The sequence below is a fragment of the Garra rufa genome, chromosome 2 (assembly GCF_049309525.1).
Source record: "Garra rufa chromosome 2, GarRuf1.0, whole genome shotgun sequence".
Classification (NCBI taxonomy): domain Eukaryota; kingdom Metazoa; phylum Chordata; class Actinopteri; order Cypriniformes; family Cyprinidae; genus Garra; species Garra rufa.
The window spans coordinates 73,954,605-73,973,510 of NC_133362.1; the positions used below are offsets into that span (position 1 = coordinate 73,954,605).

Consider the following 18,906-nt stretch of genomic DNA (forward strand, 5'->3'; position numbering starts at 1 on the left):
GACATAGGCTGTAGCATCGCGAGATATGTGTTCGTTGCGCGAGAGTGTGCAGCGGGAGCCGGAAGTGGAGTGAAGATGGAGGGTGTCGGTTTAAGTGCTAACAACAAACAGAAACAGAACCAAATGTTGCCGAATAAAATGAGAGGCGAGTTTACCAGAAACCAGAGGAAGGACTCTGAGGTAAGATTCAGACGAAGCCTTTCCGACCCGTTTTATTGTGTATTTGGCGTTTTGCAGTGTGTTTTGACAGTGACCGTGTTAGCATAAACATCAGCAACAATCAAAGATTAAAATGTATTAATTAATTGCACAACGATGAGTAAATGAACAGTAGTTCAAAATATAAAAAGAGAATCGTTATTAAAAGATTTTATTTTAATGGTCCAAGAACAACGTTTAGTACTACAACTCGAAACTGAGTAAACAACATTAACTTTTGAATATTCATGAAACATCTTATCATTAGTGAACAATGTACATTAATGAATAACACAATGAATGATTGATTCAAGTAATTAACATCGCCATTTAGTGACTGACTGTGATTTATCTCTTCTCCTGTGTTTATTCTGATTGGTTCTATTGGTTATTTAACCCTACATAACGGCTGACTGACTATAATTAACATGTTTATCATAACACTGACATATTTTTGGAATACTTTTAAATACTTATTATGAATGTAATACACTTTAAAAGAATGTGTTTAAGTGCAGACTGAATATCGTGTTTATTTTGCAATTACTGCAAATGTATGATATTTTGAATTAAATTAAATGCACTTTTTCAACAGTGCCTTTTTGACCAACTTAAGTACACCTTCATATGTATTTACATAATTCTATTGTCTTTAAATAATGGTTAAAGTGCACTGTCGAGCCTTTCTGGTAAACTAAAAAAAAAAATACTTTTTTCATGTAATTTCTGTTGAAGCCTGTGTGTCATGTGTTTGAATATAGTAGTAATGATGCATTTCTAATGCATAACCACTTGGTGTTAATTTAATTTTTTAAAGTGTTCTTAAAGTAAAATATATTACAAAGACTGTATTTAACATAGAAATGGGTCGTAAACAGACTAATGTGTTGTGTTTGCGTCTCAGTGTTTATCAGAAGCCCCTGATCTAGAGTTTGAATATTCAGATGCCGATAAATGGACAGTTGAACTGTCAGGTGAGAGTGATTTGGTTCCTTTACTGCTGTTTTCTTCTGTAATAATATCTCAACACTTTCAAACTCCATCAGCAAACTGCACAGAATAATATTTTGTTATCCTGTATTAAACGCTGTTTGTAGAATTGTACAGTTACACAGAGGGACCAGAGTTTCTACTCAACAGAAAATGCTTCGAAGAAGATTTCCACACTCATAGTAAGTGCAGAGCTCTTTATTTTTCATTCTATTGTGTAATAGTTACATAAATGTGAAGGTTTCGTCATTAAAATGTTTGTTTCCGTGCATCTAAGATGCTTAGTACAGTTGTAGTCAAAAGTTTACATACACCTTGCAGAATTGACAAAATGTTAACTATTTTACTAAAATAAGAGGGATCATAAAAAAAAAGCATATTATTTTTTATTCTTGTTTATTTAGTTCATTGTTTCTCCTTAAGAGTCAATCTGCCCACTGTACTTCAGAAAAATCTGAAGTGGTTTTCGGCATTTTTGTGGGTTTAAACCCTTTCCAACAATAACTACGATTTTGAGATCCATCTTTTCACACTAAGGACATCTGAAAGATTAAAATTCAACTATTACAGAAGGTACAAACCCTCACTGATGCTCCAGAAGGAAAAGCCAAACATTAAGAGCCAGGGGTGTAAACTTTTGAACAGAATAAAGATGTGTACATTTTTCATATTTTGCCTAAATACCTTTTTTTTTTTTTTTTTTCATTTAGTACTGCCCTTCAGTAGCGACAGGAGATGCTTACATGTTTCCCAGAAGACAAAAAATGTTCAATTTACCCTGATCTTCAAATTCAAAAAGTTTTCACCCCCTGCTCTTGGGTTTAGTTTAGTTGTCCTCATTGTGAAAAGATGGATCTCAAAGCCATACTATCATTGTTGGAAAGGGTTCAAATACACAAAATTGATGAAAAACCAAAGAATTTGTGGGGCCTAAGGGATTTTTCTGAAGAACCGCAGGCAGTTTAACATGTCAGGACAAACAAGAGACTCATGAACAACTATCACTTAACAAAAAAACAGATGTAGGTCATTCTGGTAAAAATACAATATTAAGAATCTTTTGATCAGGGTAATTTTTATACATTGAACTTTTATCTTCTCTTGTGTGTTTTATGTGAAATATCTTATTCAGGGCTGTACTAAATAAAAAAAATAGCATGCATTTTGTATGATCCCTCTGTTTTGGTAAAATAATTAAGTAAACTTTTGACTTTAAGTTAACTGTATGTCAAAAAAGATCAAATGTCCATGTGTTTCTGCAGTGCCCGATCAAAAATGGACCGAGCTGGATTCGGTTCAGCACAGAGCTCATGCCATGCGTCTGCTGGACGGACTGGATGTGATCGGCAGAGAACGCCGCTTAAAAGTCGCCAGAGCCATTCTGTACATGGCTCAAGGTAAACCGCAGTCTGCAGTCTTTACTCATGCATCGATTCGATTAAAAACACATTGTTAATAAGCTCTGATTTGTCTCTTTTCAGGTACATTCGGCGAATGTTCTTCAGAACTGGAGGTGCAGCACTGGATGAGGTATAATGTGTTCCTGCTGCTGGATGTGGGAGCGTTCACTGCACTAGTGGAGCTGCTCAATATGGAGATCGAGTGAGTTAAACTGCACACACAAATATTCATATTTCACATCTGTAAACTTAAATAACTAAACTGTGCCTTAAATGTGTCGCAGTAACAGTGCTGCATGCAGCAGTGCGGTCAGGAAACCTGCGATTTCATTGGCCGACAGCACCGACCTCAGGTACAACACCACATTTTGTTGTTGACTAATAGGGCGGAGAGTGTTCATTGTCCTGATAAATGCTAATGCAATTTTGTAAAATAAGGTAACTAGTATTTTAAACATTTATTTTGAAAAGTAACTGTATTATTTTATTGGTAAATTAACTAATTTTTTAAATAATTAGTTTTAAATATTTACTTGTATGTGATCGTGGACCACAAAACCAGTCTTAAGCAGCACAGGTATATTTGTTGCAATAGGCAAAAATACATTGTATGAGTCAGATTTATTGATTTTCCTTTTATGCCAAAATCATTAGAACATTAAGTAAAGATCATGTTCCTTGACGATATTTTGTAAATATATCAAAACTTAATTTTTGATTAGTAATGAGCATTTCTAAGCATTTTAGAAAGCTTTAAAGGGGATTTTCTCAATATTTAGATTTTTTTTGCACCCTCAGATTGCAGATTTTCAAATAGTTGGATCTTGGCTTAAAAAAAAGATTACCCTTACAACTGGTTTTGTGGTTCAGATCCACATGTTAATTTATAAAATAAATAATTTTATTGTTAAATGTAACTACATTATTTGTTCATTTCAAAGAGATTTTTTATTTTGTTACATAAGATTCAAAATTGTATTATTATTTTATTGCTATTTATTTTATTATTTTGTTACATTTACCTACATTTTTAAATGGTCATTACACTAAACATTTTAAATGGATATTTAAAATCTATTAATAGACTTTATTATTTTTATTTTATTTTACTGTAACATTTAATTACATTTAGTACTTAATTTGGTTATTTGAAAATTGATAATTTTGTTACATTTACTCACATATTTGAATTAAAGAACACTTTTAAATGCATCCATTTGTCAATTTAAAAAACGATTTTATTTGTTATACTTAACTCTATTTCTAAACCAGAATTAATAAACATATTTATGTTAAATTACGATTTTTTTTTTGTTATATTTAACTGCATTATTTATTTGTAAAGTGATACTTAACATTAAGAAGTAAAGATCTTGTTCCATGAAAATATTTTGTACATTTCTTACTGTAAATATATTAAAACTTAATTTTTGATTAGAAATATGCATTAATTAGAACTTAATTTGGACAACTTTAAAGATGGTTTTCTCATTCTAGATTTTCAAACATGTCCTAACAAACCATACATCAATGGAAAGCTTATTTATTCAGCTTTCACATGATGTATAAATCTCAATTTCCAAAAAAAATGGACGCTTATGACTAGTTTTGTGGTCCAGAGTCACATGTGACTATTTTTTGTATATTTATGAAGTGATTTAATTTAATTTAGACATTTAAAATGATTTATTAATGCATTTTTAAACATTAAAATATGTACTCATTTGCCATTGGTCATTTTTGTATGTATAAATTGACCATTGATTCATTAATTTTATTTTATTTTTAAGAGGCACTTCCACTTCTCCATAACCTTCTGCATGCGTGTTTTCAGGGTGTTGCTGAACATCATGTATCTGATGGTGGAGACCATCCAGCGCGAAGAACCCACAGACAGCCCTGAGTGGAGAACCATCAAAGAAACCTTCAAGTCTGAACTCGGTCTGCATGTTTTCCAGCTAATCTAAAATGTGATGGTTTATCTGAAAATACACGTTGAGTATGGATGAGTAGAATTATTTCAAATGTTTCCTCTCAGGTTCTCCTCTCTATAACCATGAGCCCGTATCCGTTATGCTGTTCGGGATGGTCACTAAGTTCTGCAGCGGCCACGCGCCCCATTTCCCCATGAAGAAAGTCCTGCTACTGCTATGGAAGACCATCCTGGTGAGTTAAAGTACAGCTTTGGACTAATTCACACAAAGTGATTGTTGTGTTAATGTGTTGTCTATGTGTGTCTTGTCACATCCTAGTTCACTCTAGGAGGTTTCGAGCAGCTGCAGTGCAGTAAAGTCAGTAAACGGTCAGAACTGGATCTCCCTCCACTGCCAGAGGACAGTATTCGCGTGGTGCGGAGTATGAGAGCCGCATCCCCACCAGCTTCCGCATCCGACCTTATCGAACAACAACAGAGACGTGCCAGGAGAGAACACAAAGTAACAGAAACATTATAATTGTGACCCTGGACCTCAAAACCAGTCATAAGGATCCGTTTTTTGATATTGAGATTCGTACATCATCTGAAATCTAAATGAAAAAGCTTTCCATTGATGTAGGATTGTATTTGGTTGAGATACAACTATTTGAAAATCTTGAATCTGAGGTTTCTGAAGTTCTTAATGCATATTACTAATCCAAAAATAAGTTTTGATATATTTATGGTAGGAAATTTACAAAATTTCTTCATGGAACATAAAAATTGGTAATTTTGACCCATATAAATGGCTATTGCTACAAATATACCCGTGCTACTTATGACTGGTTTTGTGGTCCAGGGTCAAAACATTATAAGTGGATTTTAAGCAAAATAAAACAATTTGTCTTTTTCTTCAGGCTCTTATAAAGCAGGACAATCTGGACGCGTTCAACGAGAAGGACCCATATAAAGCTGACGACGCCCGCGAGGATGAAGAGGAAAATGACGATAATGACAACTCGCTGGAGGCGGAGCCTTTCCCGATGGAGCGCGATGAAGTCATGCCGCCACCCATCCCACATCCTCCTTCTGAGAGGGTTTGTTTCCCCAAGGGTCTGCCGTGGGCTCCGAAAGTCAGGTAGGAACTTGATTTAATCTATTTGATATAGTAGATTTCATGGTTTTCTCAAATTCAAGCTCTGTTTTTGTTTCAAAAGGGAAAAGGACATTGAAAACTTCCTGGAATCCAGCAGAAGTAAATTCATCGGTTACACGCTGGGAAGGTGAGTGTGTTTTATTGAAGCTTGATTGTTTATTTCCTGTGAGCCGCAGTGATGCATGTTTGCGTTTGTGTTTCAGTGACACGGATACAGTGGTTGGTTTGCCCAGACCCATACATGAAAGCATCAAAACTCTCAAACAGGTAATTAGCATGGCATAAGCCATCGCTCATTTACATAACTCCACCCTGCTCATGCGATATGATCCATAAATGGGCCATTCTACAGAATTGGTTCAATTCAAAGTTGGGAACATCTTGAAAATATTTTTTACTAATTTTGCATGTGTGCAAATTGTATAATACATTTTTTTTAATTCTCTTATTTTCAGAAAGTTTTTAAATATTTGTCCTCTCCCCCAATTTGTCACTACCGAAACACAGTAATATATAATTTAATAAGAAGAGTTATATTGACCTATTAAGATTTTGCTTGTAAATCTATTTTTTTTTCTTTTTTACTAAAAAAGTTTTTTTTCTGAAAAAAAAAAAACTCCAATTTTAACAATATTTCAAGTGTGATTTATGAGATTTGTATTTTGAATCCAATTTTTCTTTGTAAAATGCAAAAAGTTGATCATACTGATTACAAATTAAGGATTCGTTAGTTTAAATATACATTGAACCAAACACTATCATAACATCTTAGTTGTTAATTCAGTATACTTTTTTATTTACTATTCGTGACTGCACATTTTTAGTAGTAACAGTAATGTTTTGGTAGCGACCACATCATATTACAGAATTTTATTTTACGTACTAAACAATACTAAAACGTACTAAAGTACAAAAAAAATGCATTACTGCACTACAGTTTTGTTTATTTCCCCCAAATAAAGAATTACGTGTTTCCTTTTGTCACTACCGCAACAATCATGACATGTTTTGGTCATGACTGTTTCGGTAGTGACATTTTTAGATACTTTTGAACCTAGCTCCAAGATGCTCCCAAGAGTCAGCACATGATTAGCTAGCACACTTCTGAAGAGTTGCACACGTATAAAAACTAAATGTTATGGAAAAACTCCCCAAAAAGTTATAATTATAGAAAAATGGTGTTCGGTAGTGACATTCTTTAAGCTTACACACATATTTTTCATACTTTTGAACACATTTACCTCAAAATGATGAGTCCTCTCTACTCGCCATGTAGCTATGCTGAGAGAGACACAAATATTTTCTGATCATAAATGTGGACCTAATGGACTTAAAACATGCACTATTTCGGTAGTGACTTGAAAATGCAGACACTACTTTTTTTTTTTACATAGATTTTCATAGTTTACAAAGAAAATCTAAAAATAAACTTAAGATACTTTTAAAAACAAAAATGTAATAAAATTTGATATCTTTTTCATAAGTTGAAATTTAGGGGCTAGGGTTCAGGACAGCCAACTCCCAATTGAAAGTAGTGCAGTAGTGGATGCGGCTGTATGCATGTTTCATACGGATTACGTAATCTGGGAATACTTGTTTTCTATTTGAATTGGTTCATTTAAAAGAAGACATTGCACTCTATAGATATATTTTTCATGTCTGTAAGTCAAGTATATGCGTGATTTAGACACAGAGACCAAGACGCCAGAAAGCGCATCCTGTTTGCTTTCATTATTTTACAAAAGCGCAATGTTTCATTGTTAATGAGCGCACACAAATAAGCGTAGAGTCTTTACATATTCAAAAATGTATTGCTTTGGTCTGTATGAGCAAAAATTTAGTTTTTTAAGAGCAAGTGACCACACCAGTGCCTTCATCTGTCATACAGTGAGTGCGCTACTGTTCAGCTTCAACATTCTGCACAGAAAGGTTAACATTAGATTGAGCTGCCATTTAAAGTTGCTACTACACACAGCTTTCAGATGAAAAGCCATATTTGAGGTCGATGAAAGATAGGTATCCTGCCCGATGTACTATATTACCACATAGACTAGCCGTTAACGACTAAGCGACTGTTAAAATTTTGTTCGACCAAGGCTCTTCTCGTCGACTATTAGAGGGCAGCCCTACTAAAATCACTAGAACTCTGGTGTATTGTGGTGTATTGCTCCAATAAAATGCAGTAGTGGCTGTTGTGTTAACATTTGCTTTGTGTGTTCATTTCAGCACAAGTATGTGTCCATCGCTGAGGTCCAGATCTCCAAAGAAGAGGAGTATCACAAGACCCCACTGTCCGGCGTGAGTTACTCTACACTGATAGAGCTTGTATTATGATGCCTGATGATGAGCTTAACACACTCTCTCTGTGTTTGTGTGTTTAGGGTGAGGAAGAGCTGGAGTTGTGTGCCACAGAGCTCTTATACCAGGGTATTTTACCCAGTTTACCACAATATATGGTGAGAAACCGTCACTTGCACACTAGTCCCATTGCATTTGTGCCGTTCTCATACTGACAGGCTGTGTATGTGTATTCAGATTGCTCTGCTGAAGATCCTCTTGGCTGCTGCTCCCACATCTAAAGCTAAGACCGACTCCATCAACATTCTGGCCGATGTGCTGCCTGAGGAAATGCCGTAAGACATTCTTAAACAGCACGGTTGCAGATGTAGTCGTGCTTTCCGTCAGTCAGACAGATTGATTCTTGAATGGAACTTGCAAGCTAATGATCTGATTGAGTCAACTGACTCTTGACAACTTGAGTCTGTGTTTGAAGCTGAATTGGTGAAACTCCCCTCACCAGTCAACTGGGTTACCATGGCAACAGTGAGCTCATGTCATCAGATGCTGTAAAAATATCTCCTGAGTTATAAATATTCATTACATTCTATTTGGAATACTGGTAATTGATCAAATGTTTCTTTTATACAATCGATGCAATTTCAGTATCATTGAGAAGATATTGTAAAGTTTATTAGTATTTTGAATATAAAAGGCATTTACATATAGTCCACATAAAAAAAAAAATTCTTTAATTTATGAAAATGACCCTGTGCAAAAGTTTACATACACTGGATTCTTAACACTGTGTTGTTACCTGAATGGTCTTTTTGTTTAGTCATAGTTGTTCATGAGTCCCTTGTTTGTCCAGAACAGTTGAAACTGGCCACTGTTCTGAAAAATCCTTCAGGTCCCACAAATTCTTTGGTTTTTCAGCATTTTTGTGTATTTGAACCCTTTCCAATGACTGTATGATTTTTGAGATCCATCTTTTCACACTGAGGACAACTCATATGCAATTATTGCAGAAGGTTCAAAGGCTCACTGATGCTTCAGAAGGAAACACTTACTTTGTCTTCTGGGAAACAAGTATCTTCTGTAGCTTCTGAAGGGCAGTTGTAAATGAATTTGATATTAAGGCAAAATAAGACAAATGTACACATCTTCAGTCTGTTCAAAAGTTTACACCCCTGGCTCTTAATGCATCGTTTTTCCTTCTGAAGCATCAGTGAGATTTTGAACCTTCTGTAGTAGTTGCATATGAGTCCCTCAGTCAGCCTCAGTTTAAATTAAGTTGGAAAGGGTTCAAATACGCAAAAATGCTGGGGAAAAAAAACAATGAATTTATGGGACCTCAAGGATCTTTCAGAAGAAAAGCGTGCAGTTTAACTGTTCAGGAGAAACAAGGGACTGATGAAGCAATTATTCAGGTCAGTACTAAATAAAAAAAACAGCATTTTGTTTGATCCCTCCTATTTTAGTAAAATGATTAACATTTTGCAAATTCTGCAAGTTGTATGTAAACTTTTGACTTAATCTGTGTTATGCATAGCTTTGCATAGCGACTTTGTGACCAGAAAAACGGCCCAAGGGAGGGGAAATTGGTTCTTTAGGAACCTCCATGTTGGCTACAACTGATTTCTTTTAGGTGGGAAAGTTGGTCAGGTGAAATCGGAAGACTTTATTTACCTTAATCATGCATAGTTTGACTGTCTGTCTGTTATCTCTCTCCAGCACTACGGTTCTTCAGAGTATGAAGTTGGGCGTAGATGTGAATCGCCATAAAGAAATCATTGTTAAAGCCATTTCAGCCATACTGCTGCTGCTGCTGAAACACTTCAAACTCAACCATGTCTATCAGGTATATAAACGCACACCTTTGAAGCTATTTATGAGGAACTTGTCCAGATATTTGTTGTACCCTAACCATACCCTACATCTAATTCTCACGGAAACCAGTTATATTTTACAAAATGTGATTTGAGGCATTTAGAAGTCTTTAAATAGTAAGGTCCAGCTTGCACCATTTTAGTGAGGATATTTTTGACTAGTGTCAATAGTAAAATACAAGTTCTCTGCTGCAGTTTGAGTACATGGCGCAGCATCTGGTGTTTGCCAACTGTATCCCGCTGATCCTGAAGTTCTTCAACCAGAACATCATGTCCTACATCACGGCTAAAAACAGGTGAACCTTCAAATCAATCTCTAGTCAGTTCAGACTCACAAAACATTTCCATTGCTCAAAATGACCTGAAACATCAAGATAGCACTTCTTCTTGCATTCTGGGTGATGACATCTATCAAATCTCTTTGGCAGTATCTCAGCTCTGGATTTCCCGCACTGCGTCATTCATGAGCTTCCAGAGCTCACTGCTGAGAGTCTGGTGAGAAAAATACACAACTGAATGTGTCTAATGCTCATCAGAGCGAGTCTTTGAGCTGTTTTGATGCTTTTGATTACAGGAAGCTGGTGATAATAATCAGTTCTGCTGGAGGAACTTGTTCTCCTGTATTAATCTGTTGCGCATCCTTAATAAACTCACCAAATGGAAGCACTCCAGGACCATGGTGAGACACTACATGCACAAATCCATTGTAGAGCTGTCAGTGTAGACTGAGAACTATTGTATTGTACTTGGAGAGATCATCCAAATTTTGCTGTTTTTTTAGATGTTGGTGGTGTTTAAATCGGCTCCAATCCTGAAGAGGGCGCTGAAGGTCAAGCAGGCCATGATGCAGCTTTATGTGCTCAAACTGCTCAAAGTCCAGACAAAGTATTTGGGAAGACAGTGGAGGAAGAGCAACATGAAAACCATGTCAGCGATATATCAGAAAGTGCGTCATCGCCTCAACGACGACTGGGCTTACGGAAACGGTGAGTAACTGAAGAATCTGGTCTTAAATGTTCTGAGGTCTTCAGTTAATGATTTAATGCATCATTTATTAAACCTGAGTGTCAGAATTAAACAAGTCCCGTATTTGACAGCAGACCTGGATGCTCGCCCCTGGGATTTCCAAGCAGAAGAATGTGCCCTACGTGCCAACATTGAACGGTTTAACAGCCGCCGCTACGATAAGAACCAGACCAACCCTGAATTCCTCCCGGTGGACAACTGCCTGCAAAGTGTGCTGGGACAGCGGATCGACCTTCCGGAAGACTTCCAAATGAACTACGACCTCTGGCTGGAGCGTGAGGTCTTTTCCAAACCCATTTCCTGGGAGGAACTCCTGCAGTGAACGCCTGTCACGAGTTTGGGCACCTCTGCACTACGGCGGTTGTGAAAAATAACCTTCACCAGAGTAAAACTCTGTCAACAACACTACGCTTACTAGAGTCCAGAAACGGGGACCATTTCCTGCGTGTCTGTTTGTGTAATATAATGGTGCGTCTGTAGTAAACTTGCGATTTTTACCCATAGAAAGGGAACTTGGTTAGTCAGAGGTGCTAAGAGGTCATTTTTATGTTTATTTTATTATTTCTGCTGCTTTTGAATATTAATTATATGCAACTGAATATTAAACCTGATGTTGTTGTGAAAGACTGTAATTATCCTGGAGTGTTTTGATGTGTTTTTCATTGTATGGCTTTATATGTAAGTACTAAATGCAATACAATCATCTTCTTTATTGACCCTGATTTTTCTGGTCGTTTATTTTTAATGTCAAAAACAGGTAAAATCACCTCAGGAGTTTCAGGTCAGAAATAGCGTTGTTAGAACTTTCCAGGTATGATTTATGTCGTCAAACCAAAACTAAATTTACTAGACATTTTTTTTTTAAATGTAGGTAAATATCTAATGTCTAAAAATAAATACAGCAATAAAATTGATGCAACACTGTTTGTGATTTTACAGTTGCAAATCCCAGTCGACTGTAAAAGTATCACAAATAATCATTATGTACACATTAAAAACTAATTTGGTCTTAAACATCATATTGAATTTAACATTAGTTCCTCACATTGGCGTCCGCTGCGCTAAATGCATTCCAGTCAAAAAGTTCAAATATTGTTCACCATGACAACAACATCAATAAGCCAGCATAACAAGTTTAATTTTCATCTATTTTGCAAACCAACTGTCTTATGTAGGTTAATAGACAAATCCTATGTTTTTGTAGGGAGAACTTGGCCTATTAGATATTTTCGTTCAACTACACAATGTTCTAACATAATCGGTACTAAAAAACTATAGATTTCAATGATTTTGACTGAACCCTCAGATTTTAACAAACAAAAACATTATTAACAATTTTTGAATTAACAGTTAATCAGAACTTGCATTAACGCTGTAAGTGACATTTTGACGCTTTCTGCAGTTGGTATTTTGGGAGGATAGTACACAAATTGTAATTATTGTATGACATACAACTTATATAGTTTATATATGCATTTTCTTACAGACGCCAGAAAAGACGCGCAAATAGCGCTATAATTGATGAAAACATATGTAGAAGACCAAAAAACTCACCTCAGACGACTCGTGAGCGTGCCGACGGCAGTGACGTCATCGCGACTCGCGAGGCGGTATTTTCAAAAGCGCGCCAAATTACGGCGTCAGGCTGTTCGATTCCGAAAATTTTGGAATCGATTCCGATTCCGATTCCTAGTTCTGGAATCGATTGGATTCGATTCCAGAATCGATTCCTCACTGTTGTTTCGATTCTTTTTCAATTCTTGTTTTTTAGATTGTAGGAAGCTAATTTCGCAATAAATGCAGGATGTAAAGGTCATATAAAGTTACCTTCTCATAATATGAAGCTTCATTAGTAAAAAAATAATATATATATATATACTATTTTTCTGTAGCTCTGGCTGATTTCAAATTGTAATTCATTGCCCAGGAAATTAGTCATAACCCACAGCTCAGCAGTGGAGTGGACATGCATTTATTGCATGAATAAAACAAGACGTGACGTGTATAAAATGACAAAATTAGCAAACTATACACTGAAACAAAATAAACAGAACTTTAACAACAACACTGATATAAGAGCTATAATTTCGCAATAAATGCAGGATGATATAAGAGCTCGTGGCGTAGCTGTCAATCAGATGCGCTCTCGGCCACTGATACATGCTCTCTGCGTTTTCTTTCAGAGTTATCATTGGCTGATAGAAAGATTAGAAATAGCATTTATTTAAGATGTAAATAAGATCAAGACACGTCATGATCTATTCTGTCGTGCAGCGCTCAAAATTGTGGACATCATGAGCCAGTTCTCCCGTAAAATAACATCTGAATCGTTTTTTGAACTGGTTCATTTAAATGATCTATCCGAACGAATCTTTTCGTGGAAATGTTTCAGACTATAATAACTATTAGCGAGCAAGAGGCAAATTAATGGGTGCTTCTCAAACTGAAGGCTGCATCCTTAAACTCAGACGAGTTTAGTAATGAGTCGTTTTTATTACGTTTATTTTCGTCAATCGACGTTTGATGACTTACAGCCGAAATATGCAGCTTTCATGGAATGCAGCCTTCCGTTTAAGAGGTAAGTTTTGATGAACTGAAAACGGCTCTGAATGAGGAGTCGATTCCCCATGAGAGGATCGATTCCAAACGTTGGAATCGACTCTCGATTCCCAATGCCTCGGAATCGAGGAATCGATTCTTTTTGGAATCGATTCCCAGCCCTAGGCGTCAGTCCAGTAGGTCATCAATACAGCATTCCAAACAAAAAGAAAGATTGCGCGCTGAGTCGGTATGTTTTTTTTAATACGATTTTATAGCCTACGTTTGTGGATGCAGTGGAATGCTACAGTAATTAGTTCAGACTAGTTTGAGAACACTATATGAGCTAATGTTTTAGCCATTGGTTTGAAGCCCTGATTAACCATACGGGCAACTGGGCAATTGCCCAGGGGCCCACGACATCTAAAGGGCCCAGGACAGCAAGGGCACGAGCAAAATAAATTGCCTTATGTTATTTATCTTATTTACACGAAGGCATCATTTCTGTCTCTACGTAGTCGCGCGTTTACAATGTCTCCTCCGCGAAAACACGGACTGGATCGCGCGCTCCATTCATAAAAACGGAATTTACTATAGCGCGGAATACCACGGAATTCGTCGATTTTTGGATTAATAAATCAAAAGTTGGTCTGTCACTTAATTCAAATCGCGATATGGACTAGTGTCTGTGAAAACTTAAATGCAAAAAGACCGTTTTAATATGAATGGTGGAGATGCGTTTTTTTTACTACGCGCATACTGAAGCAAGCGTGACGCTCACGGTAATTTTTTGCATTTGCACCTCACATGAACAGATAAACTCAATCTCCAAAACTGCTGTGAGTGTCACTTTTACCGTTTCATTTAAGAAAACTAGCATCATATCATACTGTACACACAGAAACTTCACGGCAACCTGTCAAAATAAAAGTACGGTTCAACATGTAACAACAATATTAGTCTTGTATTCCTTTTGTACAGTATAATGTAGGTGTTTATATATTCCTATTTAAATAATTTACATAAAACAATATATGATAAAAAAATAAATATTACAACAAGATTAACCACTTAATTGTAGAAAAAAATACTACAATTATTATTTAAACGTTTTAAACTGAATATAATTTTTCTTCCATGTATTGATTTTAACAGTAAACCTCTGTTTGTTTGCCAAAAATTAAAAGGGCTTATTTTTCATTTGATTAAAAATAAATAAATGTTTATGATTTCATTTGATTATCAGAAAAATTAAAACACATAAGAATTTCAAAAAAAAAAAAAAAAAGGCAAAAAAAAAAAAAAGCAAAAGATTGTTCAAAATGTTAAAATAGAGAGTTTTGGACATATTTTTCACTGAAATAAATGTTTTCGTTTTAACACAAAGTAGGCTAAAGTACCGGGGAAAAAAGTAACGTTGGCTACTGGCAAATGGTTTGAAAGTGGTTGCTTATCTATTCATTTTTTGTGAAAATGGAGGATACTTCCCTCCCTCTCAATGTAGTGGGTCAATTTTACCAGATTATACTGTACAGATGCTGATGTGTTTTGTTTTCATAGCATCATATGTGAGTGAATATCTTTGATAGGGGACATAGTAGTGCATTTGTAGTTCTATGAGCATTTAAATATTTGTAAATCAAAATATGATGACAGTTAGGATTTGAAGTATTGAGTATATTTACTGTATATTACAGTAATATATTCTATATATGACCATATTATGGTGATCCTGGGGTCGTGATGATGGGGCCCTTGAATATTGTTGCCCAGGGTACAACAAAGTGTTAATCTGGCCCTGCATGTGGTGTGAAACAGACGCCTGTGTGAATATCAACTGACTAGAACAAATCAAGGTTGAAATGTATGTTGAGATGTCTCTTAAATAGTTTGTTACTTGTAGACAGACAGAGACTCTCCACAATTCTGTGTGGTAATGGTATATTTTGTCCCATTTGATTTTAGACAGTTATCAGGAGGTAAAAACAAGAACTTTTGACATGCTTTTCAGCAGCTGTTGATAGTGAGACTTCTAAAAAAAATAGCCTTACAGGATCAATAGCACAGATCTTGTACAGTTGAGGTCAACATTTTACATCCCCCTTTCAGAATCTGCTAAATGTTAATTATTTTACCAAAATAAGAGGGATCATACAAAATGTATGCTTATGTAGTACTGACTTGAATAATTTCACATTAAAGATGTTTACATGTAGTCCACAAAAGAAAATAAGTTGAATTTATAAAAATGGCTCCGTTTAAAAGTTTACATCCCTTGATTCTTAAAACTGTGTTGTTACCTGAATAGTCCACAGCTGTGTTTTTGTTTGTTTGTTTGTTTGTTTGTTTGTTTGTTTGTTTAGTGATTGTTGATGAGCCCTTGTTTGTCCTGAACAGTTACACTGCCTGCTGTTCTTTAGAAAAATCCTTCAGGTCCCACAATTTATTTGGTTTTCCAGCATTTTTGTGTATTTGAACCTTTTCCAACAATGACAATGATTTTGAGATCCATCTTATGACACTGAGGACAACTGACCATAAGACCAAAAAGTAGCCTAATAACACCACCCACAGTGGAACTGATATTTTCTAATCAACTATGACTACATCTACCATAAAATTAACCAAAATGAAAGACAAAACAAGTGCATAATTTTGACATAAACTGATTTGACATCTTTTTTTTATTTTATTAACTGATTTTAAATGAACAATTTATTACAATTAGCATTAGCATTGGAATGACATGGTTTTCCCTTTTTAAATGTAATTTAACATTTTTTACTGGATGAAAACCAAATAATTGAAATATCAGATTAAGATAATTAACTATTTTTAAAATAAACCAATCAAAATATATATATAAAAAATATAGGTGCTTTAAAAGGTTCTTTACAGCCATGCTTTCTTACCTTTATATATTCTGAATTAAAGAACCATCTTTCACCACAAATAACCTTTTGTGAAACAACAGAAAGGTTCTTCAGATGTTAAAGGTTCTTTATAATCCCCATTTATACAAAAAAAAAGTTATTCTATGGCAGCGTGAAGCACCTTTTTTTCCAAAGTGTAATATAATGTAATTATGAGTACTTAATATTAAAATTAAATCTAAAATAATTACTTTTTTTTACTAGTTTTTCATGTTCACTCATGTTCTCGGTGTTCACACACTTTCTCTTCACTTGTAGACTGATGAAAATATCCGAGCCTTCATTGATAGGAGCAGATCTGACAAAATGAAAAAAAGAAAAAATAAATTGGTTACTGAATACATTTAATTTTTTTTATATATAATTGCCCATCTATTCTACTTCATTCTCTCTCTCTCTCTCTCTCTCTCTCTCTCTCTCTCTCTCTCTCTCTCTCTCTCTCTCTCTGCTGTATGAACATATATTGATAGATACAAAATAAACACTAATTAAAAGAATACATGTATACAAAGCATTAATATATATTAGACAAATACGCAAATTCAGAAATAAATTTACAGCCTCAAAACAGCAAATAGGGTCTTACTGGGTTCAATTTTAAATTGAGTTCTTGTTAAGTGGTTTTTAGTTTATTTTGTTTTTACATTTAAATATTGTTTAGCACAAATACAATGAATGCTGTAAAGAGATTTATATCATGTGGTTTGCAAGTCTGTTAACACCTATTCATTGAGCAATACGTGGCAATTTATAAGCGTTGTGAAAACATTAGCATTGTAGGGTTATTACATTTAATATTTAGCTCAAAGGGATTCGAATATGATTCAATAGGGAATTCGCTGTTTTACGGCTGTTCAGAGTCGACTCGCGATTCATGGAACTAGCCGTACAACATAACTCTGCAATGGATATCCAGAATATAGTGTTAACACCGTATATCAGCACAGTATCAAGATCGACAGTTTAAGACATTAACTTGTAAGCAGGAAACACAAGATCCTTATCTTTTCTAATAAAAATACGATTTTATTGGATAAACCTAAAACATACAAACTAGTCTAACACATAAACACACGCATTCACCCAGGTTGCAGAAAGAGAAAGTGAGGAAAGAATGGGTTTAAAGGAATGAAAACATGAAGTCCCAAGTTTATAGCAATATGTGCAATTGCTTAGATTTGAACAACCATCAATCACTTACATTAACCCTCACTGTAACGAATTGCTGTAAAATTTACAGCAATATTTTACAGCAGCGGGTTGTATTTCTAATAATACAGCATATTGCTGTAAACCGCACTGCATTCTGGTAAATTTCAAATCTAAAGAGGCGGGATCATCTTCGGCGGTCGACATTGGGGAGCAGCAAGAAGAACGATTCACAACTGTGGTAAGTGTCTTATTTCTGTTTTATTTTTCATATTTCGTAACTGTATTAGTATATTAAGGTGTCATAAACCATAGATTCTATATATCGTCACCTCAGAACTATAAGGTTCTATCTGCGTTCCGAGTGGTTTTTGGGATATTGAGCTTCAAAGTTTTTGCATTCTATATAGCAAAAACGATATGGAGAACAAGTCTCTTTCCTACATGAGAATGACAGAGACCCTAAATGTATTCTAAATGTACAATATCAAAATCCTCTCAAATTTTTAAATGGGGATTTTGGGAACAGGGTCAAATGCAGATAGAACCTTCTAATTCTAAAAAGTTGTTTTCTGCTTGGAATTATTAGGTTCTATCTTGCAAAACATTAATTAAAGCAACAATTTTCAAGAAATAAAAGTAGTTTCCTTACAATTTGTTTTAAAACATAAATTACTGTTGTAACAATCTGTCAACATGTATGAGAAAGGTCAGTTTAATGCTTTCTTTATCACATTTATTTTATATTTTAGGACAAATATTTTTTTCTTAAGTTAGGCACAAAAAGCAGTGCTGAATATTTTGTCCAGAGCAGATGTTAATTTTATGATTATAGTGGGAAATTAAAGACATTATTGCAGAAACAGTAAAAAAAAAAAAAAAAAAAAAAAAGCAGCTACTCTAATCCATCTGACCGGGACTTTATTTCACAAAAAGCCATATTTAACCATATTCGAATATGACTATCGTTTTCAACATCTTTAATAACAACAGTTTGATCGCTGTTGACCACATTCACCATCAAACGACAGTGACACTTATATTTCATTATGTACTTTACATTATGCATTTGCTCTGCAGTAAAGCCATTCAAGCCAGTTGCAGATAATATTATTTGTTTTATGCCGGTAATATAATGACGGTAGTAGCGGTAATTATGAGTAAAAAAATCAGGCCATCATTATGTTTTAAACAGTGCCACTTTGAGGAATAAATGTGAATTGCACTTATTAATTCAACAGACGTGTAATTACTGTTGTTTTACGTGTATTATTTCCTGCTGTTATGGAGCAGTCCGGGCGACATGACAAAGAAAGTTGATTCTGATTGGTCCTCTTGTTTGCATTCGCAGTGCTAATTGGCTCACAGATAGAACCTTATAGAACCAAGTTACAGTTCGACTTTGTAGATAGAACCTTTTTCTTTTCTAAATAAA

General features: G+C 35.0%; 2 protein-coding genes across 2 annotated transcripts in view; both read left to right on the forward strand.

Moving 5' to 3' along the window:
* Positions 1–18,906, forward strand: part of LOC141325733 (uncharacterized) — a 779,461-nt gene that overhangs the window by 600,730 nt on the left and 159,825 nt on the right. The gene's annotated exons all lie outside the window — the stretch shown is intronic.
* LOC141325742 (striatin-interacting protein 1 homolog) lies at positions 48–11,563 on the forward strand. Its single transcript, XM_073834488.1, has 21 exons — positions 48–180; positions 1,103–1,172; positions 1,296–1,370; positions 2,451–2,585; positions 2,670–2,790; positions 2,873–2,941; positions 4,423–4,529; positions 4,627–4,754; positions 4,841–5,023; positions 5,421–5,641; positions 5,721–5,786; positions 5,863–5,926; positions 7,886–7,957; positions 8,041–8,115; positions 8,195–8,292; positions 9,671–9,797; positions 10,021–10,121; positions 10,254–10,320; positions 10,400–10,504; positions 10,607–10,811; positions 10,926–11,563. The coding sequence occupies exons 1-21, from the start codon at positions 76–78 to the stop codon at positions 11,171–11,173; spliced, it is 2,442 nt and encodes an 813-aa protein (XP_073690589.1). The 5' UTR covers positions 48–75; the 3' UTR covers positions 11,174–11,563.